This window comes from Ursus americanus, chromosome 2, assembly GCF_024610735.1.
Source record: "Ursus americanus isolate L20-20 chromosome 2, mUrsAme1.1.p, whole genome shotgun sequence".
In the NCBI taxonomy this organism is placed as follows: Eukaryota; Metazoa; Chordata; class Mammalia; order Carnivora; family Ursidae; genus Ursus; species Ursus americanus.
The window spans coordinates 20,642,481-20,668,641 of record NC_142128.1 but is presented as its reverse complement, the minus strand read 5'-3'; the positions used below and the strand labels follow the sequence as shown (position 1 = coordinate 20,668,641).

The following is a 26,161-nucleotide window of genomic DNA, read 5'->3' as shown; positions in this document are numbered from 1 at the left end:
AACTCTGCTGGCTCAGGTACCCCTGTTTTTCCTGTGACCCTAGGGATCCTGAGACCACACTGCCCCACCTGGGATTCTGCCCCACCTCGCCACCTGAGCACCTTTCAGGCAGGGACGTCTCTCACTTGGAGCAGATTTCTAAAGGTCTGATTTTGCACTCTGGGGTTATGTCACTTTCCTGTGGACAGCTCACACAGGCTCCCTCTCCCTGCAGATGATCTTCCCATATATCCCCACAGATTCATTTCTCCGCACCTTCTACTTTGCAAAAAGTGGTCACATTTCTCTTTGTAGAATTCCAGCAATTCTTTCTGTACATCTCAGATTGAATTCATACGTGTCCGGAAAGACGTAATAGTTATCTAGCTAAATTACAGGGACCAGATGAATTGAGGTCCCCTGCTGTTCCATCATCTTGCCTCCCTCCCTCTATGTATTACTTTTTAAAAAATATTTATTTATTTTAGAGAGTGAGCATGGGGATGGGCAAAGGGAGGGAGAATCCTGAAGCAGACTCCCTGCTGAGCACAGAGTCCGACACGGGGCTCAATCCCAGGACCCTGAGATCATGATGTGAGCCTAAACCCAAGGTAGCCACTGAATTGACGGAGCCATCCAGGTACACCTCCATTTGGTTGAAATGTTAAACACAGGGGTGCATGGGTGGCTCAGTCAGTTAAGCGGCTACCTTGGGCTCAGGTCATGATCTCAGGGTCCTGAGATCGAGCCCCCCATCAGGGTCCCTGCTCAGTGGGAAGTCTGCTTCTCCCTCTCCCTCTGCTACTTCCCCTGTTTGTGTTCTCTCAGTTATTCTCTCTCTCTCTCTCAAATAAATAAATAAAACCTTAAAAAATAAATAAATGGTAAACATATATATTAATTCACAAGATAACTGATGAGGGGCAGAGCAGACTCCAGGCCCACAGTGACTTGGCATGGCCTTAGCGTTCCAGGCTCCTTCCCCTACGTCTTGTTGTCCTAAGGCTAGTTCCACTCAGGTTTGCCAGAAGACCTTCAGGGATATTTGGACTTCAGCTCCCCGGCTTAGAACACCAAAACTTTGCTTCCTTGTAGTGTAGACCAGGGAGAGTTTAGGCTACCATAGCATTTTCCGGTTGTATAGACCAGAGAGTACAGGCTACTCTAGCATTTTCTAGGTTGTAGCAGTTGTGTTTATTTGTTCCTGGTTTTCCCACTATGACCTGCTTAAGGGATGTGGAAGGACTGGTACCTAATACAGAGCCGGGGGAAATACTTAGGTAGTCATTCGTAAGTTTCACAAAACAATCCTGGATCTCCTTTCCTATGGACACAGAACTTCTGGTTGAGCAGAGTTGTCTGATTGGCTCTGGCCAGTGAGTTTGCTGAGGGAATAGGTGGTGGCAGGTCTTCTAGGTGAGGTATGAGGTGAGGTTATGTGCTTTCTAGGGTCCTGGAAAAAGAGTTAGCCGCATGAGTAAAGAGAGGAAAGAAATGGCCACTGTGGGGAGGTTGAGGGGCCGTGTATGTGAGCACCAAGAGGGATGGCCGAGTCTGTTGACATTGGTAAGGGAGCACCAAACGTGCCTCTGTTGGCCTTTTGAGGTAGATGATTTTCCTCCTCGACCTGGGTCCTGAGAACTGGGCCAGAACCTAATGACCTCTATTCACCTGCCTCCTTTCCTCTGTTCCAGGTTTGCAGTAAGCCTTGGCTACTGGTATGACCCTTACATCCAGCATTTTGTAAGAGTGTCTAAGGAGAGGAGGTCCTCCGAAATTAACAGAGGCAAGTGACCCCCTCCCTCCCAACTTCCCCTCATCAGCCCAGAGGCCTGAGGTTTTAGGAATTCATGCTTAAAAAGAGAGAGTTCCAGTGTTCACTCTCTCCAGGCATATGAACGTGCTCCTATCGCAACATCCTCATGAACACAGTGTATTATGAACCTTTTCATTGTGGTTAATCTGATATGGGAAAATGTTATCTTACAGTAATTTTGTTTTATAATCCTCTGATTTTGGGGGTGAAGTTGAAAATCATTTTTGTATGTTTAAGAGCCATTTATATGATCTTTTACTGTGAATTGTCTGTTCAAGTAAGGAATTACTTTTTTGGCTTTATTAAAGCGGTAATAACACTGTTAGGCTCTGCAAGTCCTTTCTATCAAGGCAGAGAAAGGATTTGAGGTGGGAGGGTGACTCAGTCTCAGCCAGACTGAGAAATTAACCAAGTGACCACAGTCCTTGTGTGTGCCAGGAATCCTGGCCCTAAAGATGGAGCCTATGGGTAGATTCTATAAGAAATGCAAAGAACGTTAAACGTGGTGGTCCCTGAGAAAAAGGACGTGGATCTTACTTGGAGCTCAGGATGAACCCAGGCATTAGGAAGATGGGGCCAGGCCTGGCTCAGAGGCCTGAAGCCTCCCTCCTGGGCTCCTGAGGAAGCTTTCTATACCACTGCTGCAGAGGCAGGGACCCACCTCGGGGCCTTGGGAGCTGGGTGCCCGAGGCAGCATGTCAGCCAGCCTGCCTCTTCCTCTGCCTGGGCTGGCATCTCCAGACTGGGGCCCACTAGGAGAGTGCTTCCCAAACAGCGTGTGGTGAGCATTTTTAAAGTTTTTTCCCAATAATCAGTCTGCTGCGGATGATACTCTGTAACATACAATAAAAATGATTTCCTCGAAAAATAAAAAGCCAGAGACACGTAAAATACAAGCTCAAATTGTGTAGTAGCAGAATCAATAGGACTGCAGTAAGTTTCTAAATGCTACTCCAATTTTGTTCTTAAAATAGTTAAGCACAAGGCTTTAGAACACAGATTTTATCTTCCTTTCCCCCTCTTTTATTTCCCATCCCCTTTGCTCCAGCTCCCCACTGCGGAGCTAAACAAGTCCGTTTATTGGGCAACGTTTACTCCTGGCTTCCCCTCCCACCGATGCTCTGTGAGGCCTTTTTATAAACATAGAGGCTCTTACCCACACAGAATGGAGATGAAGGGAACACGGTAAGAAATACTTTTTTTGTTTGTTTTGACATTTATCTGCCCCATTTCCTGACCCCAAAATATTATTTTTGTCATGATCTCGCAATTCTGAGTATTAGTCGAGTCCTAAGTAGCTTTACCTAGCTATGAAAAAGCACGTTTCCAAAAGGAACATTTAGATCTGACATTTTGATGTAAAACACTTGTCTTTCCCATGTAAAATAATGGGACATTTTATTTTAATTTTTAAAGATTTTATTTATTTATTGGAAAGAGAGACCATGAGCAGGAGGGGCAGAGGCAGAGGGAGAAGCAGGCTCCCAGCTGAGCAGGGAGCCCGATGCAGGGCTTGATCCCAGGACCCTGAGATCCTGACCTGAGCCAAAGGCAGACGCTTAACCAACAGCCACCCGGGTGCCCCAAGGGGCAATTTATTTGTAAGATCGTTAATTCCATTAAATCATTAAATAGATTGTACTTACTTTGCTTGTAGCAGCTTTGAATTAAATTTAAAAAAGGAAGAGAATGTGAAAGTCACTCTTTCTCCCATGAAGTCCACAATAACCCGCTGACCCGGAGGAAGAGCAGAAGTGTCCTGATTTGCTTTTCTCCTGGCGTGTGCTCTGCAGGGATGATATCCCACCTCACTGAGCAATAGCTTGTCTCTGTCTCTCTCTCAGGATATTTCGCTCACGTCCATGGCGTCAGTCTGCTTATAAAGGCATTTCTACGGAAGACAGAATGTCATTGTCAAATTCTAAATCTTGGGACTGGGGTGGATACCACCTCTGGAGATTAAAGGTAAATGAAAATTCTGCCTCTTCTTTCCCAAATTGTTTCACCTGTGAAGGTGCCCGCCTGGTTCAGAAATGTTAAAATATATTCAGAGGGAATGCAGTGACGGTCTGTCTCGCGCCCCCGTCCCCAGATGCTTGCACCTGCTGCTCCCGTCAGCCACATACTTAGTGTCCCCAGAGCTCTGGTGAAGGATGGGTGCCTTTCATCTCATCCTTTGCTGTTACAAACAGGGCTTAGGATAAAAATCCTAGTGGACATTTCCTCTGCATGGGTGGAAGAACCCTGCCCGTGGAATTATGAGAGCCAGAGCCCCTGCATCTGCCATATTGGCAATAACGAAGATTTTATTGTCATCCTGCTAGTGTCTTTGGTACAGGCTGGAGGTGCACACGGCTGGGTGATTGTGCGATGACACAAAGGCCTTTTGCAGCTATTACCTGATTTGGTCCCTCACCTGCTCTGTTAGGGAGCAAGAACAGGTGTAACTATGCTCACTCACAGGAAAGGAGACGAGTCTGGTTAGTGGCAGAACTGGGACCAAATGGGCAGCAGCTCCTCCAAATCCAGGTTCCTTCCCTGTTCTCTACACAGAGCCTGTGCTTGTTCAGGGGGGTCTCTGCGGTCTGTTGGGCTGTGGTGCGTCTGTACCTCAGTGACCATGGTGTGGTGGAAGGAACGGGAGCAGAAGGCAGTGGCAGAACGTGTGCAGTGTGAGTGGAAGGCATTGGAGAAATGCCTCCTCTCGGCCCGACACCGTTTCGACTTGGTCCCGACATTTGGATTCTCCCCGCTGTCATGTAGGTGGGTTAATAATGAACAAATCTGACATTTTTATTCCTGGGAACAAGGTACATTGAGACTTAGGTACCCCTTCCAAGAAAAAGGTTCTCTCTCAGGAGTGAGGAAGGCGAACAGCACAGGGTCAGTAAGATATTGTGGAGGTGTTTTGTTTTGTTTGATAATTATATTGGTCCAAAGGGTTTTTTTAAATATATATGTTTCTTAAATAATAAAAAATAAACAATGCTTCTTTGCTTCTTGGAGCCTGGGCCTGTCGGGCCAAATTTAGCCCACTCAGCTATCGTCGTAAATAAAGTTTTATTGCAACACAGCCACTCCCATTTAGCTGCATCTTCTCTATGGCTGCTTTACCAGCATGACAGCGGAGTTGAGTAGTTCCAAGAGAGGCTGTCTGGCCTGCAAAGACTAAAATACTTTCTGGCCATTTACAGTAAATTTGCTAATCCCTGTATTGAGAGGTATGTGCTTGTAGAACGGGGCAGGGAAAATCTTGGCTGCCAGTCTCGTTGTCTCATGCACCTTCCCCCGGGGATGTTCCCCCAGCTGCACCAGCAGAGGCAGCGGGTCACAGGCTTTTTGCTGCCGCCATCGTGGGAGCTCGTTCTGTATGATCTCAGGGGCCCAAGACTTTGGGCAGTTGAAGGCTCCCCACTTCGGGCAGCGGGCACCAGGAGGGCCCAGGAAAGCCAGTACCATCACAGAAACAGAATAAAGGGGCAGTGAACCCCTTTAAGGGACCTCAGCTGATCGGTGTCTCCCGACTTCTGTTTTCACACAACCCAAGGATCAAGGACGCAGAGGGTGGGTCTCACCTCGGGCAGCCCGTGCTGCGGTTGACCCTGCGGGATCCCCTTCCAGTCCAAGGGCTGTGCTTCCTCACGGCGGTCCCCGGCTGCCATCCAGGAGCCGGTCCCGTCTTCGGTGTCTTTCTTGCCTCCTGTGACTCGCCAGCTTTCAGTGAGTGGCGTGTCAGACAGGCTCAGGGAATCCCAGAGTCGAAAGTGGAAACATGTGCTGCAGCCATTTTGCTCCTTTTCGAAAGCCCAGAAAGAAGCTGTCTGTTCCTTAGAGGCTCGAGGTGTGCCTTTTGGTAGCTTTCCCTCCCCAGTGACCCCTTAGTCAGTTCTTCTGAAGGTCAAGTAGCTGATGCATGGGGAGTTCTCTTTTTTTTTTTTTTTAAAGATTAGACTTTTATTGGGGTGGGAGGGGCAGAGGCAGAGGAAGAATCTTAAGCAGACTCCCCTCTAAGCACAGAGCCCAATGCTGCGCTGGATCCCAGGACCCTGAGATCGTGGCCTGAACCGAAATCATCGTCGGCCGCTCACCTGACTGAGCCAGCCAGGCGCCCCAAGGGGAAGCTCTTTATACTAAAGTAAGAAGTCCTACAGAAGATGTGGGAGTGTATGCTGTCCTTCATCTGCTTTTAATTGTTCTCATTGTCTTTGGGAATTTTAGACTCTCCTTACCCTTTCCTGTCGTGGGAGTAATGTTCTGGAAGGGTGCTGTGGAGTTTCCTAGCAGAAGTTAGTTCTCGTCTGCCCTAAGCCTTTCCTCCCAGTAGCCTCAGCTAGCTCGTCCATCGCCGCGCTCTGCAGACGGGCAGGCATGTGTGGCAGCTCTGAGAATGAACGGTTGAGATGGGTGAGCCTGTCTTTTCTGATACATCACGAAGCGGTCCTTTACTCTCTCCTCCTGTGTCCCTCTGTCACCCTCCCTCTCCCCCAAACCAGACCCTCTGATTTTTCCACTAGGTTGGGGGTAGCTGGACCTATAGTTCTGACACTTAACCCATAGGGATCACCTCCTACTAGAAAATGCTTGCTTGTGATTTCTGACCCCATCATGCCAACCCCTAAGACAGCGACCCTCCCCCATCCCTGCTTCCCATCGCTCCTGACTGTCTACATAGGTGAGTTAATATACATACTACATACTACCGTCTACATACACGGTGCTCTTCCCTGCACAGTTGTTCACATCAGAAACAGGGGTATCATCCTGACCCCCGCTTTTCCTTTGGCCCAGCCTGCACCGGCGACACCACCACCGGATTCTGGACACCGGCATCTGTGTTTCTCTTTGTCTTTCCCCTTTGACCAACTGGTTCTGTATTTCTGGAATAGAAGTAAGGTGGACACGAGGGTGTTAAAAGCATGCATGGCGGGGGGGATGCCGAACAGTCAGCAGGTTGTGGAGCGCCTTGTTTCTTGCCAGGCCTCAGGGGTGTGAGGAGCTGTTGCAGGAGACACGCAGTGTGTGGTTGAAACAGGCCAGAAAGGGGTGTCCTTGCAGTTGGTGAGCTGAGGAGAGAATGCGTTCGAGAATCCTCCTCAGGGCTGAGTGAGTGAGTGGACACGACAGAGATGGGGGGAATGTGCTAGGAGCCCAGGGGGTGACCAGGCTGGGGAGGCAGGTGGTGGAGCAGGGCCGTTAGTGTGTCTCTCTATGTGTGTGTGTGTGTGTGTGTGTGTGTCGTTCTCTGTGAGTCTCTGCGTGTGTGTGTCTGTGTCTCTGTGTTTGTGTCTTTGTGTCTCTGCCTCTCTGTGTGTCTGTGTGTAGGGGTCTGTGTGTCTACATGTCTGTATTTTGTATCTCTGTTTCTCTGTGTCTGTCTCTTCTGTCTGTGTGCCGCTGTGTGTGGGTCTTTGCGTCTCTGTGCGTATGACTGTCTTTGTCTAACTCAGTGTGTATGTTTGTGTGTGTGTGTCTCTGTGTGTGGCTTTCACACTTTCTCTACTGCAGCCCACAGTAAAAATACATGTACAGCCCAGGCCAGGCCCCACATCTGTGTACCCGTGTCAGTAAATCAAAGGCACACCCTTGGCGCTTACTAGCGCAGGTCCTGCTGTGCGTGTGGCTTGTATATTTATTTCCTCATGAGTCCTCACAACCCCGTGAGGTGCAGTCAGTTTCTCTACTGTGCACACGAGGAAAGCTTGGCCCAGGGAGTTTAGTGACTTGCAGCGCCTCACAGCAGACACGTGGTGGAGTGGGATCTGACCCCCATTCCCTGGCTGCAGACGCCTGCCCTTTCCCACCCACCGTAGGCGACTCTCACAGAAAAACGTAAATGTACCACAAGACAGTGCTCGCCCTCACTGACGGGGATGCTTTGTGATGTTTGCTGTTGTATCCTATTTGATCCCGCACATGCTGGCCCCGACCCCTCCCCCGCAAACACACAATTGTTTCCTGACCCTCTCTAATCTGTCTCAGTCTGCTTTTTGGAAAATCTGTTAGCTCCTACTTCCCCAGCGCCTCTCAGTGCCTCCCCACCTCCATGCCAGTGGCTGCTCCCCCAGTTCAGGCTCCCTGTGACTTCTTCCCTGGACCTTCTTCCTGGACGGCTCTGAGAATCTCCTAACTTTTGTCCTCTATCCATTCTCCACACAGAGACCAAAGTCACCTGAAAAGTACCTTTCTGACCATATTGTTCCTGATTTTAATCCCCGAAATAGCCCGTTGCTGTTTGGGGCTTAGTACTCGGTACATGAAGATGGTCAGTAAATGTATGCGGGAATACAGAATTAGCAAACTTGCTGTGTATTTTTCCTCAGGATGAAGATCTCCCATGAAAATATTTTTGAGGTCGACTTTGCAGTGATTGTCACGAGAAAGCTGCCCAGCATCCAGTAAGTGTGGCTTGGACCAGAGGACAGAGCCGGGCAGAGTCAGAGGCAGCGGTCAGGAGGGGGCCGGATGCATGCTGGAGACCTCATTTTAGGGGGCCCTCCCCTTGGACCCCCTCCCCGCTTTCTTGCTGGCCCCGGGACCTCATTCCAACCTGTCGAGCAGTCTTCCACATGCAATACACTCTCCCTTGTGACTGTTCTGTCCATGAACGTCATTTCTCTGAACCTTGAAATGACCTACACTAGTTTCATGATCTGAATTGTTCTGTGTCTTTTGTCTACTTCGTTATCTCCAGGGCATAGAGAGGTGCCCAGCCCAGAGCAGATGCGTCGTCAATATTGTTTGAGCGAATGAATGGGAGGCTGAACTTAGTCATTTACGGTCTGTGAGATATTCCGGGGGCCACGCTGACCAGGTTTTAAGGAGTTTGCAGAGTTGTAGAGGGCGAGTTTGTGAATCTCTGCTGGGAGCTTTTGTAGCACCGTGTGCAATGCTTCCCTTGCATCATCTCACTCAGTGCTCAGAGCAGCCTCGTGAATTCTGGTGGGGAAACCGAGGCTCAAAGCAGTGAAGCGAATTTCCATCACGGCACCTGTGAAGGAAGGGGTGGAGCTGAGATTTAAGCCCTGGCCTCAAGCCCGAGGGTTTGGAAGGGAACTCCCTTCCTTCTTTTTAAATGAGTGATTTCAATAAAATGCCAAGAATTGCCTTTAAAAAAATTTTTGGTGAGCATAAAAGTTTCAGCTTGTCCTTCAAGGATTTCTAATTCTCATCATCTGGAAATAATTTTCAAGTATGAGGTTGATCTAGTTTACCCTATGAAAACAAGGTTTTCACCCTTTCCAAATACAGGATTCCCTTACAGAAAATATGCTGTTCGGTTGCCGTCTGGCATCTGAGGCTGTGCCTCTGCAGACGATGTCCTAGCCTGTTGGGACCCCGAGTGAACTAAGAGGAAGCGGGCTCTCACTCAAGCCCAGAGGTGCTTCTGGGCTGAAAAACGCATTGGCCTTTGTGTATGGTTGTTGTGATGGAGGATTCGGCTCTCTGAGGTCTGATTTTTTGCATATCCTGGAGGAGGGAGTCATTGCATCAACGTTACTGACTTCAAGTCTGAATAGGAGTCCTTTTTTCAGTGAACTGTGAGCGGTGAGCACTGTGTTAAAGATTTTGTTTGAGAAGAGGCAGAAAACTGGAGACGACTTGGAAAACCTGGAACATCGGGAAAATCCTTGTTGACGTATCCTGAGCGATTTCTGAGTGTTCATTATTTCATGATGAGATTGTGAGTGGGCATCCGATTCGGAGTGTCCTGCTTAGTGACCTCGCCAGAGCCCCGATCCACTGAAGTGTGAGTGCGTGTGCCGAGGGCCAGACGTCAGGAAGCAGACGGCCCTGTGGAGTGAGTGGCCCTTGCTTTGAACAGGAGCAGGATGTATTTGCCGCTCCTGGAGTGGGTGTTTGCGGTTCTGCTGAAACAGAGCTCCTTGACTCATTTCTCTCTTTCCCATCTTCCCACAGAGTCAAGCCTTTCTTATCACAACCCATTACAGAACTACATTCGGAGGACCCACTTCAAATCGGCAAGTACCCTTAACCTACGTGGTACGATGTGCACTACAGAACGCTCTTTGCTTTTTTCCCCTTTTCCTTTTAAAAGGGGTGTGTGTTTGTGTCTGTGTGTGTGTGTCTGTCTGTCTGTCTGTCTGTCTGCACCTGCGGGTGAGCACTTGAGATGTCACGCAGAGTGTACTTCTGCTGATACGTTTACACTGCATCGCATTTACCGTGAAGGAATTTAAAACAGATGTCCATAGATCCCCGTTCTTCAATCTTTACCAAATGGGTTTCAGTGATTTACAACCAGTGCAAAAGTAGATTTTTTCCTGAAAATCTCTGTTTCCAGCTTTCCTTGGGAACATCCAATCTGGCAGCATCAGACCCTAAGTCCTAGGTGGCTGCTTCATGGAGGGGGGCTGTCATCCTCCAGTCCCCCCGCACTGCTCCCCGCTGTCTTGTACCTGACCTGCTCCACCTGTTATATCACCTCCTCGGCCCCTGTGCTCCGGGTTTCCCCTCACGTTTTAAGTATGAGTGTTTCCAGCAACTCCCTGCTCACCTCTAAGCCTTTCAGTCCAAGGTAAACCTCTTCCAGAATGTTCCATCGTTTTCAGTCTGTGTCTGGCAGAGTATTCAGGGGGCTTACTAATAATTCAGGTCAGAGGACATGCCCAGAGAGGATGGCCTTCTGGGATGGTGGACACAGATAACACAGGAAACATGAGACAGCGAGACAGGCCTCTGTGCAACCACAGTGCCACAGTCATGCTCCTGGTGAAGAGACTCCCAGAAAGAACATCTCCCCCATCCTTCGTTTCCGTCCTACAGATTATAAGTAGAACCTGTGCAGGCTGTGCCATGTGCTGGCCTGGCTGTTTTCTCCACACTGTCGCTATCATAACTTTCTGTATATTTGGTGAATACTTGTGTCAGAATGATTACCTATAATGAAGGAGCTAACGCTTTGCATTACCTTTGATCCATCGATGCAGAAATGTATGAAGTAGAATGTAAAGACCGGGCATAATCTCTCCCCCCACCAAGATAACCAGTGTTCAGAGTGATTTCTCCTATGGATGAACAGTACACCTAGAGACGGATAAATATCACACATGAAAACACAAATACAGTCCAGTGCCTGGCACCTAGAAGGGTCAGTAAGTTTTTGCTGAAAGACTGTACATATACACTGAATAAATACATAGGTTGTAGTTCAATATATATCTGTTGAATGAGTGAATCTACATTTCGTAAAATAAATAGATTTATGTATAATTTTAATAAAAGGGAATAATTGACACGTCCTGTTTTGTAACTATTCTGGATCCTAGTAACTCATGGCTGTGCTTCTATTGTCATTTATAGTTCGGCCTCATTATTTCTGATGGCTTTCTAGTTCTCCTTTGCATGGAAATTCCATTTTACTTAATGTATTCAGTACTGATGGTCCTTTAGATAGCTGCATTTTATATGGTTTTCTATTAAACAGTGTTGTAGAAAGCACAGGTACAGGTGCGTATTTGCAGGAATTGCTGGCTCAAGGAATTGCCCCTTATGAATTCTAATAGCCACTGCCAAACTGTTCTTCAAGATCCTCTTTACTAATTTGTATTTTCACAAGAGTAGATGACGGTTCTCTTTCCCTACAAAAGACACGATGTAATACTTAGTGTATTCTGACCAGCACTCCTTCTCCCCTGCTGGTAACAGCACCCCGTGTTCTCTGGGGGACCAGTACTCCCCCATTGCCATTCCCTGTGGTTTGGGTGGGGCTGACTCCATTTGCATTTCCAGGGCATGGCATGGGACCCAGCCAGACATCTTCAGAGTCTGTCCTGGGGCTCTAGCCACAGTGAAAAGTAGTCTATGTCCCTCTGGGACTTGAACTGAGGAGGGAGGAAACCTGGGTGGGGCAGGGGTGTCTCCTTGTGGACACAGCCTGTCTAGAGAGTGGAACCCCTGGATCCAGCCCTGGCTGCAGCCATAGTCCTTTTGGACTCTGGGTCACATATGAGCCAGTAAAGTTCCCATCTTGGCTTAGGGCAATTCGAGTTGGGTTCTCTTACAAGGAAAAGAGACCTAATCAATAGGAGAGAACATTGAAAGTCGTGCTTACACATGGGAGGAAAGGCTCTGCTCCAATTTCCTTCTGGTCTGTTTGTTTGGTTTTGGTACCTCTGTCCATTCACTCAGAGTGGAGTGTTGCTCACTGTATTAGCTGTCCCTCTCTAAACACTTGTCTCATGGTCTATAATTATTTCTTGCTTGTCTGTCTCTTCCACAGATCTATTGAGCCCCTTCAGGGCAGAAACTGGATTGTGTTCACTTGTGATTCTTTAATACCTTGAACAGTACACAGTGTGGCCTCCATAAGTGCCCCTTGATGAATCAGCCATCCTAATTCTCTTCTTTGGGACCCCCCTGTCATGAGACCACCACATAGCCTCATGTCTGTGATACACAAACCATCTTCTGAAACACGCTCATCCTCCCATTGTAAACACATCACATCATGAGAACTCCCTCCTTGCAGCCATTCCTAATTCTCCCCCATGTTCGTCCCATGGAACCTCACTGTGCGGTTGCTGACAAGGTCCTTGTTCTTGGGAAGACAACATGGCCTTTTATGAATGGATAACACACACGATGGGCGTGCCATTCACACACACGACTTCACTCATGGGCGAAGGGGACCTACGCTTTCTAGCCTTCCTCTTGAGTGCAGTGCACCCAGAATCCCACTTCTGATGTCTGCCAGTAACACGATAACACAGAATCACAATTCTAGGCTCTCTCCTGCCTCCGTGTTTCCTCCCGAGGCCTTGACAATGACCGGAGTGGAAGGAATACAGATATGTCGAGGAAATCGACAGCAGTGAAGCAAAAGCTTCCCCAGAAAAACAGTTTTGACTTTGGGAGCATAACTGCCACACCCTTCATAGCTCTGTAATAGCCTTGGCTTCCACTGGCATCGAGCAATAAAGATTTTCAGAGTCAAAGGTCAGGGCCAGAATTACAGTCCCAGTATGAATCACCACTGACTCTATCCAGTTTTCATTTTCCCATACTTGGGCTCACACCGCCAGGGCGATCTGGTAGGAACTAGATTTACACTGGATTTGATAGTCTTTGTGGAGTTTCTACCCTGTGCTAGGCACCACAGCAGACCCTGGGAGATGAAAGAGAAAGACAGCAAGGGCTCTCAAGGCATTTTGTTTACTGGAGAACAATAACAAGTAAAGAGGCCACTGCATCATAGAAAACCAGGTGCTGTGTGGACTTAGGAACGTCCCCCGGGATGGGGCCATCCATTCTCTGTCGGAGCATCAGGGAAGGCCTTTTAGAGGCAGACACCTTGGCCTGGAGAGCTGAAGAATGAGTAGGAGGCAGCTACAGGGCTGGTGTGGTGAAAGGAACTCCGGAGAATCTCAGGTAGAGGCTAAGAGGTAAGAATGCTCGGCCTGCTCCATAAACTAGAAGTGGGGCACGTATGGCCAGAATCCAGGTGTGAAGAGAGAACCTGCTACAGAGGAAGCTGGGGCCAAAGAGGGGCCGACTGGCTTGGTAGCTTGAAAAGGCCCAGAACTTGGGCCCCTGGGTGGCTGAGTTGGTGAAGGCTCTGCCTTCGGCTCAGGTCATGATCCCAGGGTCCTGGGATAGGGCCCCAGGTCAGGCTCCGTGCTCAGTGGGGAGCCTGCTTCCTCCTCTCCCCCTGCAGCTCCCCCTGCTTGTGCTCTTTCTCTGTTAAATAAAATTAAATAAATAAATAAATAAATAAATAAATAAATAAATAAATACCTCAGAACTTTGCACAAAAAAAGCAAACACCCCTTTCCTGATACAGTATATAAAGAGGCCAGAATGACAACATGACAAATCAGTCTTGACAGTCATTGAATATTGATTTTACAAGGCATGTTACTAAGAATGCAAAGGGAGGCGGGGGTAAGAAAGCTCACAAGGAATTATCTTAGGATTCATTTACAGATTCTCTGTTGAATCATTGGCCCCCACTCCTGAAGAGGGAGCAGAAGGACAAAGCACAGGCTGATACCCTGTGACATTCCTCCAGGAAACTTCCAACTATCTTAATGTTAATACCTTGCTAGAAGGGAAAACAACCTTAACCTGACAATGGCAAGGTCTCCAGTATCCTCTTTAGCGTAGGGAAGTTCTTTTGAAGCCCTCCCTTTTCTTTCCCTCTCCCAACTCCCAAGTATGTAATCAGTTGCCCCCACAACCCCATTACAGCAGCTCTTTCTGCCCAGGGATCCTGTCCCAGTGCTTTAAGAAAACCAGCATTTTGCCCTAAAGACGTCTCAAGAATTCTTTCTCGGGCGTTGGCTCGAGATCTCAGCCCACCAAACCTCACCTGCCTTCCAAAACTACATCACTACTATCCTGTCTACCTCCCGCTGGGCATTATTTCTATCATTTCCTACAAATGACAGAAAAGTAGGCAGCACTAGGCTTAGGGGACAGGCATCAACTCTGGCAACAGGATAAATGCACACTAAGGTAATAGGGTGGGGTAGCAACACAATTAAACAACAAAACTAAGCCACTAAGCAAAAAGTTATGGTGGGGGGGGGGGGGACCCAACCTTAAACAAGGAAACTGAAGAAATGGGAGGGGAAGTCAAAGTATTTTGGTACAGACACACACACGGAACTATCCGCACGTGTTCTGGCCAAGTCAAACTCCCCCTTTGACCCAACTTTTGGAAAAAAAGAAGCAAGAGCTGTGGAAGACTCACACCTTCATGTCTCTGCCCAGCAAAAACAGTCACTAGGTCCAGTACAGCTAACTGCCCTAAAAGACCTTGAAAGATGTGTCCCAGATACCTGGGCACATGACAGTCACCTCCAGGACCTCTCAAAACCACCAGTGGTTCCTGTTCCAACAGCCTGGTGGTCTGCAAACCCTGGTGTCTTCTGTCATTTCATAATGGAGAATGTTTCCTGTCAAGCATGAAAACAGTCCCCAAGAAACCTGGAGAAGGATCTGCTTCCAAATCCAAAGGGAGAAAGGCTTTTTAAAAAGCTATTAAAGAGCTAAACTAAAAGTCGGCCCAAGGCGTTTCCACAATTCTTTCCACCCAGGTCCCAATTTGTCAATATCAAAAACTTGGGCAGTCGGGTCCATAGGGGCCCGGGTTTGGGAACAGCAACACCTGTACAGCCCCTGCATGGACCACCGAAACTCCCTGGGCGCATCCGATGGGCTCTGATCATCCCTTCCTTATTTACTGCCATCAGGCACTTGGACGTGGAGGGTCCGCAGCAGCAGGGCGAACCTGAAAGGCTGAGGACGCCACCCCCAGAGCACAGCGTCCGCCTGGCCTCAGGCACAAGGGTTACCTGAGTTTTCACCCGGGGCAAACCCCGGGGGAGGTCAGGGGAAGGCCGGGGGAGGTCAGGGGAAGGCTCGGGTCCACTCCCTCCTGGGAGATGCTCTGCGGGCCTGGACAATGGGCGGCGGGATGACGACCCACCCCGCTGCTCCCCGGGGGCTCTGGCGCTGGCCCAGAGCTGGGCTCCAGGTCGCGACGTGGCGCAGCCCGGTCCCAGATCCCGCGTGCTGCAAGGGATCGAGCGCGCGGCCCAGAAAACAGCCGGCCCTGCCGAGGCGGCCAGGCCAGCGTCCCCAATCGGCTCATCCCATGCCAACCCAGATCGGCGCACTCGCCTACCCGCGGTCTAGCTGGCCCCTGCGTCATGCAGTTGGATTGCTTCTTCCTGGTGGAGGCGGCTGACCAAGGGGCTTGGGCAGGGCAGCTTGGGAACCGCTCCAAGGGCTGCATCACCTCAGGGCCCAGGCAGCTGTGGAGCTGTTCCTGGACGGGAGCCCCGCCCTCTCTGCCTCTCATCCAGTGGCACCGCCCACCGGGGGCCTTGTGGGACCAGGCAAGGGGTGTGGTTCCCAGCCCCTCCTCCACCCAAGGCCTGAACCCCAGGCCTCTCTGTGAGATGCCAGGAGCCCCCTATCTAGCATGGTCTTCACCACCGCCCGCGACCCCCTCCCCGGTCTAGGCCGCACACCTGCGGGAGGCAGTTGATGGGTCACAGCGCTCCCGGCTGCCAGTGAACCAGCAAACCCAGGAGTGGGACTCACTGTCCCCGCAGGCTAACGAGGCAGGGAGGGACAGGTCACTCTGGAGCCTCTGGAGGGTGGAAATGCCCAAAGTCTCTTGAGCGCCATGCCTTACACGTGTGTAGACATTTGTCAAATGCACCTAGGACCTTCACTCCTAGGTGGATGGGTGCGTGGGACTGTGTACCTTTCACCTCCATTAAAAAGATTCGGTTGCGTGGAAAGCACACGCCAAAGGAGTTTGTGTACTGTGATACCACTTAGGGGGAAAGTCGAGAGCCAAGTGAATTTTGTGTGGGCAGGCACCTGGGGGCGGTGAGGCATGAGCATGCACTCGGGACCCGCCCAGGACCGCCATGAAAGCCGGGGAAGAAGCGGAAGGGGCCCAGCCCTGGCGTGAGAAGTCGTGGGGATGAGCGGCTGGGACCGGGACCAGTGGCCAAAGACGGCCTTGGGAAAGACCAAGGCCTTGGCCTTTCCTAAGGACCTGGCCTGCAGAGGGGAGGGGGGCCGGGCCCACGCAAGCGTTGCCTAGAAACGCTTATTGTCTTGGGATTCTTAGGCTCGCGCAGGCAGGGGTTCTGGGACACTTGGCGGGGTAGTCCGACTGCACTGGACGCTTTTCCACAGCGGACCAGGACAGTTTTATGACCCGCAGAGATGTTGCCTTGGGTTGGTGGCCTGGGCTCTGGCCTAGACCATTCCCCAGGGGAAGTGGATGGCAGAGAGCCTTGCTTCACCAGCCACATTGATTTCACCGGGCACGTGGGAAAGGGAACTTCCACTGGCGAGGAGATGGACTTCGCCGACCTCATCACATCACAGGCACAAATCAACAGACTGCTGAAGGACATCGAAACACTGGAGGCTGAGGTTAGTCACTGGAGGCGTTTGTCTCAGTCGTCATCAAAGATACTAGACTCCAGTGAAATTTGGAAACTGAAGACCACCATCAGGGACCTAGAACAACAACGGATGAAGAAGCTAGACGAACACCAACTTGAAGTATCGGTATTACAGAGTCTCCACAAGAAGCAACTGGCCGACGTCATTGAGAGGCACCGCCAACAACTACGTGAGTATGAGCAAAGGGAAAGTGAGCTTGGACGGGTGGAGCAACAACTTGCAGAGATGGAGCGGCTGAACGACAATCTGAAGAACGTTGCTTCTGATGTCAGAGCAGAAAACCAGAAGTTGGTTTTGGCACTCCAAGATGTAAGACACCAGCTGGAAGAATCGATTCTCCGTCACAACGAGGAGTGTCTGGAAAACAACATTGCTGTGAGGGCTTTAAAGATCGAAAAAGGGCGGTTAGTAGCGAAATTGTGTCGGACTGAGAAGAAGGCGTTGGAAGAGAAGAGGAAGTACAAGCAAACCATCAAGAAATTGTTACCTTTAGAGCATGCACGTTTGATCCAACTCATGCAAGAGAAAGACCTGGAACTATTCCACCTCCAAAAGAAGATCGAGCAGATGGACGCCGACCACAGAGAAACCAAGGACATGCTGTCCTCTGCTTTGGAGGAGCAGAAGCAATTGACACAGGTCATTAAAGAAAAAGCCTCAAGAAGCAATGACCTTTTAGAGCAAACCGTGGAGGACAAAGACATGCGTCTCACCTCCGTGACCGCCGAAAATCATCATCTGAAAGAAGAACTGGAGCGCCTGAGACAACAGAGTCGCCCTGTACCTGTGGTTGACCCTAAAATCCTCGAACTGGAGTGTGAAGTCTTCCAACTGAACGAGTTAAAAGATGACCTCGAGGAGGAAGTAAAGGAACAACAGAAGATCATTCAGAACCAGCAGCAGGGGAAGATAAGACTGCTTCAGTCTCTACAGGAGCAGAAGCAGAAAGTGGACCATCTTCAATCCCAGCAGGAGCAGCTGCATATTGAACGCGCTCAGCTCCTTGCAGCGAAAGACCAGGAGATTCAGAATTTGCAAGACACATTAGACCAAATGAAAGCCCAGCTGCCTGACAAAAGCCAGCACATTGCAGCAGAGCACTGTGACGACGTTCAAGTCACAAGCAGTCAGCCTCTTCCTAGAGAGAACGGAAGTGAGAAGCTTGATCCATCTAAAGGCGAAACTCAAAGATCAGTCCAAGGAATAAAAGAGCAAGAAGTGGAGATGAAGCTTCTAACTGAACAGAACATCCGATTGACCGAACACATCGATCGGCTGTCCAAAGAGGAGATTGGTAAACTAACTCAGATTATCCAGCAGAAGGATTTGGAGATCGAGGGTCTTTCCAGCAGAATCTCTGCAGCTTCTCAGCGCCAGCACGTGGACGTGGAGCGACTTCAGCAGCAATTGCAAGAGTGTGCTTCGAAAAGCGACCAAGTGTTGGCTGTCTTAAATGAGAAAACGAGGGAGAATAGCCATCTGACAAGGGAGTATCAGAAAATGACAGAGAGACTTGCTGCCAAAGAAGCAGAGCTCCAGAGGATGCAAGAGGAAAATCGGAAACTGTCCCCGAGAATTGAATGTAGTGGTCAGGAGATGTTTAGAGAAACGATTCAGAATTTATCACACATTATTCGAGAAAAAGACCTCGAAGTGGATGCCTTAAGTCAGAAATGTCAGACTTTATTGACCATCCTGCAGACCTCCAGCACTGGTGATGAGGTTCGCGGCGTTCACATCGATCAGTTCAAGGAGCTTCTGCGGGAACGGGACACGTTCAAACAGCGAGTGAAGATCATGGAAGAGTGGAAAGAGCAGGTGATGACCACGGTCGAAAACATGAAGCGGGAGGCATCCCAGCTTCAGAGCGATCTTCGCCAGCTCCAGGCGCGGGCTTGCCCTGGCAGCGAGGAGGATTCCAAACTGCAGGCGACCTCTATGGACCTGATCCAGACTTACAGAGGCAAGGAAATAACCTTAGAACACTTAGAGAAGGACCTGGCACGAATTCAGCTCAGCATCGGGGAGAATTGCCACGCCAAGGATCTCCTCTTAGGGAAACTGGACGCGATTTTCCTGCAGCCCTCCCCTGACTCCTCAGAGCCAGCGGACTCTCTGAAGGCCGTGACATCTGACGTAGTGAGCCAGTCTTCTCAGTTGCGCCAAGAGGAGGTAGAAGAGCTAAAAAAATCAATGCAAGAAAAAGATACAATGATTCGAACCCTCCAGGAAGAGAAGCAGAGATGGATGGATTCCGTGTCGGCCGCGTCCCCAGGAGAAGGCAAACAACAGGAACACGGGGATTCCGACATGGAGCCGCTGAAGGAGAAACAGGCCGTTCTGCAAAACTTCATTCCGGATCAAGAGCTCCGACTGCAAGCGAAAAGTGAGGGATTGCTTTCTTTGCAGGAGAACTTCAGTAGCCAAGTGAGTGAAAATGACCTTTTGAGGCAGGCAGTCACCGATTTGAAGGAGAGACTAGCAGATTTTGAAACGGATGTGTGTCAACTGAAAGAGGAAAATGCAAAGCTCGTGGAAACGTGTAGAGAAAAGGAAATGGAAAATCAGGCCTTGCAAGAGACCAACAGGCGGCTTTCCATGCTGCCGAGAGAGGAGGAATCCCAGTCCGCTGCGGTGGAAGCGAAGGCACTTGCTTTGGAGCAAGTATTGCGAGGGAAAGAAGAGGGCGAGACCGGGGAAGCGAAGCGGCTCGTCGATGCAGTTGCATCCGTGCAGGACCAGACAGTTGTGTGTCCACAGGAGAGAGAGGAAGTCCTGCTGACACTGACACAGAAACAAATGGAAACCTGTGCCCTCCAGAAGGAGGTGCACCATTTACGGGAGAGAGAATCACGCCTCACCCAGGAGCTGGAGAGACGGCGTCACGTCGCTTCAGAAGCCGAAGATTCTCGTCGCCGCGAAGCTTTGGTCTCAGAAGGCAAAGTGGCTCAACTCAGAGAGGAAGTGACGGTCTTGCAGGGAAAGCTCGTTTTGTCTTCCACGGCCTTGGAAAACGCGAGCCATCGAGCCAGTGTGCAGGTGCAGTCGCTGCGGGAGCAATTGCACATGGTCACCCAGCAGAAAGAGGAAGCCGCCTTCCAGCTTGCAGCCTCCCAGGAGGAAGGGAGGCAGTACGGTCACGTTCTAGCCGCCCTCAAGCTGGAACTCGCCGAGTGGATGGAAAAGGCAGACAGCCTAGAAGGGAAACTGAAGTCATTGCAGGGACGCTTCCAGAAAGCAAAGGCTGACTTGGGTCTGAAGGAAGACCAGCTCCAAGAAGTCAAGAAACAGAACGAGGTCCAGCAGGAAGTCCTGGAGGACACCCAGAAGAAACTGATGGACTTAGTAAGTAAGTCCGAAGGCATGGTGGACAAAACCCTCCTGAGGAGACTCTTCGTGGGCTCTTTGCAAGCACCTGATGCCGACCGGCAGGAAGCCTTAAGGTTGATGGCAGGCACGCTGGGGATCCAAGAAGACCAGATGCGCCAGCTGTTCAGTGAAAGGCCAGGTGGGGTTACCAGCTGGGTGACTGGGGGGCCTGGATCCAGAAGCGCCCCCAACACACCCGGGAAACCAAGTCACCGAGCTATGGCCAACAATTCTTTTTCAGGACTTTTCGTCCAGTTTCTAGAAGCGGAATCACATTCAGCTTCTCCACCACCTAAACCCTCTGCTTATGCCGTGAAGCCCCCAGATTCAGGAGGAAGGGGAAAAGTGGCTAAGAAACAAGGCCCACAACATCTGAACACTGCCCTAGGATCCACAGCCCGAAAAAAAGATGTGAAGCCCCGCACCACAGCTGTGTCTCTCATTACCCCCCCAGGACCAGAAACGGATGGATCGGAGCACCTTCTTCTAAATGCTGTCACTGATGCTTTCCCCACATACACGCCCCAAATACTGTCACCTGCCACGAAGGTTGGAATGGCGGCCACAGGCCCCTCAAAGAAATAGACGATTCTCAAGCCGGAGAGGAGACGGCTCTTTGAAGAGCGCAAGTCACTCTGTGTGTCTACCTTAGCCCAAAATGGCCTTTTGCAAAACGTAATATATTTGCAGTTTTGCTTTCAGCTTAATAAAAATATTCTTTTATGACTTAACAAGAACAGAGGTCTTTTAATGACTGCAGAGGTATTCCCCAAACTGAAAACAGTGGTGACTTCTTATGAGAGTAGACATTGGTGGGGTTGGAGGCTGTGGTCCAAGGATACTTCCAATATTGTTTGTAATGCTGTAATGTTTTCACAAGGAGCAGGTATCTACATATACCCTGGGTAAGGAACACATCAACTGGTTTTAATGTTCCGAACTTACCAAATACACGAACACACACACCTCGTACGAGAAACAAGGTGAACAGCGTGAAAGTACAAGATGCGTACAATCAAAAAAAAATGTAAATTTGCTTTACTCAGCTAAGTCCCATTTCTCTCTCTTTTTTTTTCATTTTTAATTGTTGTTCCATTTGTTTTTCTGTTGCCTAGGAAATCACTCTATGGGTAACGGGATTTCTCTCCGGCCTTTTAGAAATATATGTGTATTTGCCTATTTGGGAGTATAGTATTTTCTGACTTTTTTTTTTTTAAATCACTCTGCCTTAGAGATCTTCCAAAATGTGAATGAATTCCAATTTGTTCTTTAAAAGAAAACCCAGCATTTTATGGATATACCCTAAATTATTTAACTAGCTCCTATCATCAGGATTTAAGCGATTTTTATTCCAAATGTCCATGATGGACTGCCTAGTCCATTTTCTCAAAAGCCACTCCAAATCTTCATTTGCAGTTCAAGGCTAATTGCTCCATTGTATGCAGGAAACCATCCATTCAGACTTCTTTGCATTTTTACTTTAAGGTTTTACTTGTTTATTTGCCACAGAAAGTAGGGGAAGAGCACAGGCTGCAGGAGCTGCAGAGGGAGAGGGAGAAATAGGCCCGCAGCTGAGCAGGGAGCCCTATGTGGGGCTCAATCCTGGGACCCTAGGATCGTGACCCGAGCCAAAGGCAAACACACAACCAACTGAGCCACCCAGGTGCCCCAATACTGAGTCTTAATCTGAGGTTTTCCGTCACAGTGGATTCTACTGTCTCCATGTCAATTTCAACCCGCACTGAGACTTTTAAGGTGTAGGACAGGTGCTTCCCTAGGAAGTGAAGTTGGCACCCGAGCAAGAGTGAGAGGCGGTCGTCAAAACCAAATGTATCAATTCCATTGATGTTCACTCAGTTGATCCCATGGGAATCTCCAGGTGTCCAAGGGTAGAAGGAAGGGCTGACGTCCTCCAGCACCATGGAGTCTGGCAATGGACTGTGGACAGAGGCAGCCACCCCCAGCCTCAGGTAGGATAAGCTGACTTTGGCTTCAGCCTGTAGCAAGAAGGCCTTGCTAACCATATTGAGCTCGTGGGCGGTACCATGACCCACGGAATAACAGACAGCTGGATATGAAGGCTCAGAATCCGTGAGAGTCTCTATTTCCAGGAGAGCCCAGTGCATGGCCAGCAATTGTTGCTTTCATGGTCTATAACCCAGGGCCAACGAGGGTCGTTTCTTGCATTGGGAACCCATGGACAATTTACATATACCATGGGTCGTCCAGGGACTCCAGAAAGTGGGAGAGGAGGTTGCTAAAGCCTTTTCACTAGGGCACTAACAGGGGATTTTTTAAAAAGTTTATTTATGTGTTTGAGAGAGAACTTGAGCTGGCAGAGGAGTCCAAAGGAGAGGGAGAAACAGGCTCCCCACTTAGTAGGGAGCCGAATGTGGGGTTCTATCTCAGGACCCCGAGATCATGACCTGAGCCAAAGGCAGACGCTTCACCAACTGAGCCACCCAGTCCCCCCTAACAGGGGATTTTAACTTGGACCGATCCTAGAGCCTTTTGTTGAGGGGAGCCCCACCCAACGTGGGCTCATTTACAAGTAACAGCATAAATGGGTTTCAGTAAAATTTATAAACAAGAAATAAGTTGTGTCCAGAACCCAAAAAATACAGAGCGATGTTTGACTCGTATGTCCTTTTTTCTTTTTAAAGATTTTACTTAGTTACCCGAGAGAAAGCGCAGAAGAGTGAGTGCACAAAGGGTGGGTGGGGCAGAGGGAGAGGGAGAAGCTGGCTTCCCAGTGAGCAGGGAGCCCTATGTGGGGCTTGTTCCCAGGATCCTGGGATCACGACCTGAACCAAGGCAGACACTTAACCCACAGAGCCACCCCAGCGCCCCTGCACTTGTATGTCCTTAACAAGTGTGTCAAACAAATGTCCTCACAGTAGGATGTCACAAAAGTGATGTCATACCTATGTTCCTGGAGAAAGATGGGTGCAGTAAGTTCCTGCCCTCAAGGATTGTGTGTGATAACAGTGTGGTTTGGGTGCCCTGTGCATAACAAGGTAAAACATGTCCCCTTCAAGTTCAAGATGTTGAAATAGGCACTGAACAGAACATATTGGCCAAATATATAATAGCAAAATATTTACCACTTTTAAATTTGTTGGTCTCCCTTGTGAGTTTTATTTTTAAAAGATCTTATTTATTTTAGAGATTGAGAGAGAGAGAGAGAGTAAAACAGGGGGGAGGTGAGGGGCAGGGGGAGAGAGAATCCCAGGTTGATTCCACCCTGAGCACAGAGTCCAGCAAGAGGCTCAATCCTATGACTCTGATATCATGACCTGTGCCAAAAGTTTAACTGCCTGTGCCACCCAGCTGCCCCTAGGCGGTCTCAGAGTTTTAATGGGACCAGGGTATATTCTAATCAGGTATGGTAAGAAAGGAAGATATAGAAATAACTGTCACAAAGGAAGAAGCTCTTTAGAAACACAGATCCCAAGAAAGGAGGTCATGAGAGCCATGAAGGGCCATCCAGGGAAGCACCAGGGTCAGTCAGGAGAAAGAGGGAGTGAAGGGAAAATGTGGGCAAGAGCCTTCACTGTGGTTTCCACGGGAAGGGACAGGTGAGGCAGGGTGAGCAGATTTAAGACTGGTTAGTTGGAATAATTTCAGTGGGCCTGGGCCACAGTGGTGTCTGGAGTAGTCTGTCCCTGCCCTGGGGTGATCAGGGTAGGGGATGGTGGCCCAGAGTGTAAGAGCTTCTTAGAGGGAGTGGTTGGGGGCAAAGGCCCTGAATTGGTTGGTTTACATGTGAAAGGTGTGCTCAGAGGCAAGCTGTGGACCATCTCCAAAAATTAACTATGCCTGTCAGGGACAGTCCCTCCAAAGTCACCAAGGCCTGAGATGTCAAAGCATTAAATACAGAAGCTAGAGAATGCAGTTATTTTACTAGTATAACCATCGTTTGAACCCTCGTATTAAGTCCATGAAGGTTAGCCAACCCGTGCATCTTAGCAGACATTAAGTTAATTCAGATTGCATGGTGCACTGGGTGTTATACGCAAGTAATGAATCATGGAACTTTACATCAAAAACTGGGGATGTACTGTATGGTGACTAACATAATATAATAAAAAATATTATTATTAAAAAAAACAAAGCTAATTCAGAATTATTTTGTAGAGGAGAAAAGCCAATTGGCCTCCTTTTATCTTTTGCCATACAAATAATTTTAGTAAATTTGGATTTCCTTTTTTTTGTTTTCTTAAGATTTTATTTATTCATTTGAGAGAGAGCAAGAGGTGTGACAGAGCAGGAGCTAAGGGGAGCTGCAGGGAGAGGCAGAGGGAGAAGCAGACTGACTTCCTGCCCAGCTGGGAGCCTGACATGGGGCTCAATCCCAGAATCCAGGGATCAGGACCCCAGGAGAAGGCGGGCACCTAACCGTCTGAGCCACCCAGATGTCCCTGTAAATTTTGGATTTCCAATTGGGTCAAATTGTGACACTGCATTGAATTAATTTGGGGTGGGGGGGAGGGTTCCATTCCTCCTTATTGTCAGTTTATTTATTCCTGGATTTCCGTAGGGGGCGGGGGAGTGTCTTTTTACGCTGCTCATCTTTCCGTTTTCTCTTCCAGAGAGTCTCCAATCAGTATCATCAGGGTTGGAGCCTCTGTCATGGCAATAGTTGTATGGTTTCAAGTCTCCTGGCTTAAGTCAGGGTGTGAATTGATACCTTCACTGTGCCACAGGGGTGCCGTGGATCTATCCCCCATAACCTTGAGGATCGGGATCCTGTGCTAAGCAGGTTTGGGCAGCGAGTGGTCAGTGAAAGAGCACAGGACCCACAGCCCAGACGCTGATGAAGCAAAACCATCTTCTGCTACAGCCTCTCTCTCCCGTGGACTGCTTCCCCTCCCCACTGTTCCTGCTCTGCAGATTGCCTCAGGATAGTTTTTCATTTCTAGCCACATAAAGTCATGAGTTTTGGGTTCTGTCTCCAATCACACATGGTGCACATGTTCTGGGTGTTTATGGGGAAAGGCAGCTGGGGGGTAGCGCCATGGCTGACTGTCCTCTTCCTGGGGGAATGCCAGTCCATCTCCCCAGTGTTGGAGTCCACAGCCAGGAAGACCATTTTGTCTGTGGCCGCAGTGGGAGCCTTAAGCCTCTCGATCACATCTAGAGTCCTTCGACAGGCTGGGAAGTAACAACACTAAGAGAAATGCAAGTGTGTGGCTGAGAGGGTTGCACTGGGAGAGAAGTGGAACACCAAACACCCCCCCCCCCACTTTTGTGTTTCTCATCAGCTCCTGGGCCCTGGGCTGCCATGGATGTGCACCTCAAAATTCTGAGGGCTCAGGAGGACACAGGGTAACAGGGAAAGGAGTGGTAGCTTGGGAGACAGGCAAGGCCACTCCCTTTGCCTGAACCACAGTGCTCATGAGGCAGCCACGGAGCCATTCTTATGTCTCCCTGGGGTCGTGGTCTCCTTCCTTCCACCAACACCAGAGAGGGTCATCCCCAGGACTGTGCTTGGGGTGCGCTTTCCCCAACAGGATCTGCATGTCTGCCCCAGCACTGGCCCAGCTCCCAGTCGGTGGAACTCAAGCACACCAGTCAGCATGTGTGGTTGCGGACCTCAACAGGGAGTCTTGGAGACCCATACAGGCCAGATGCAGGTCACATTCATGGCACCTCACGCCTAGATACAGTCAGTTCACATTGGTTCTCACCTTGTTGGCAAAGATGGGACATTAGTTTGGAAACGGATGGTGACTTCCATTTGAAAAACAGAACAGGAGCTAACACACAAGCTGGCCAGCGATGGCCAGTTTCCTCCCAGATAGTGCTTATCACCTCTGAGGGTAGTTAGCTAACAAAGGAACAGTTCACGCTGTCCCCATGTCCTCAGTTAAGGTGGGCCACCCTGTTTGTGATGCCACCTGTTTTATTCACCTTCTCCTCAGTTCCCTGGTGAGAGAGAGCTTCCTGTTGCAAACCTGTGGGGATCACCTGACACCCGACAGCTGTGATTGACAGCAGTTCACTAGTCACATATGCTCACAGTGCAGGGGTAGGATCCCC

The 26,161-nt window shown here is 49.5% G+C and overlaps 1 protein-coding gene and 1 pseudogene across 11 annotated transcripts in view; both read left to right on the top strand.

Moving 5' to 3' along the window:
• LOC148110504 (uncharacterized) overlaps positions 1–14,334 on the top strand; it is a 43,096-nt gene extending 28,762 nt beyond the window's left edge. For 2 of the 11 annotated variants that reach the window (XR_015727535.1, XR_015727537.1), the window contains 4 exons: positions 1,674–1,765; positions 3,640–4,558; positions 5,808–8,190; positions 9,713–11,469. Coding sequence is in view for 1 of the 11 variants with exons in the window: in XM_087869676.1 (XP_087725802.1) it covers positions 4,416–4,558; positions 5,808–5,930; positions 8,116–8,190; positions 9,713–9,774; positions 12,036–12,091 (459 nt within the window). In the remaining 10 variants the exon portion in view is untranslated. Of the gene's footprint in view, positions 1–1,673; positions 1,766–3,639; positions 4,559–5,807; positions 8,191–9,043; positions 9,594–9,712; positions 11,470–12,035 lie in introns of those variants that run through there. The other 9 variants (XM_087869676.1, XR_015727542.1, XR_015727533.1 and 6 more) reach the window with 9 other exon arrangements.
• Positions 14,335–14,359: 25 nt separating this feature from the next.
• LOC148110503 (thyroid receptor-interacting protein 11 pseudogene) lies at positions 14,360–21,340 on the top strand (annotated as a pseudogene).
• The last annotated feature ends 4,821 nt before the right edge of the window (positions 21,341–26,161 follow it).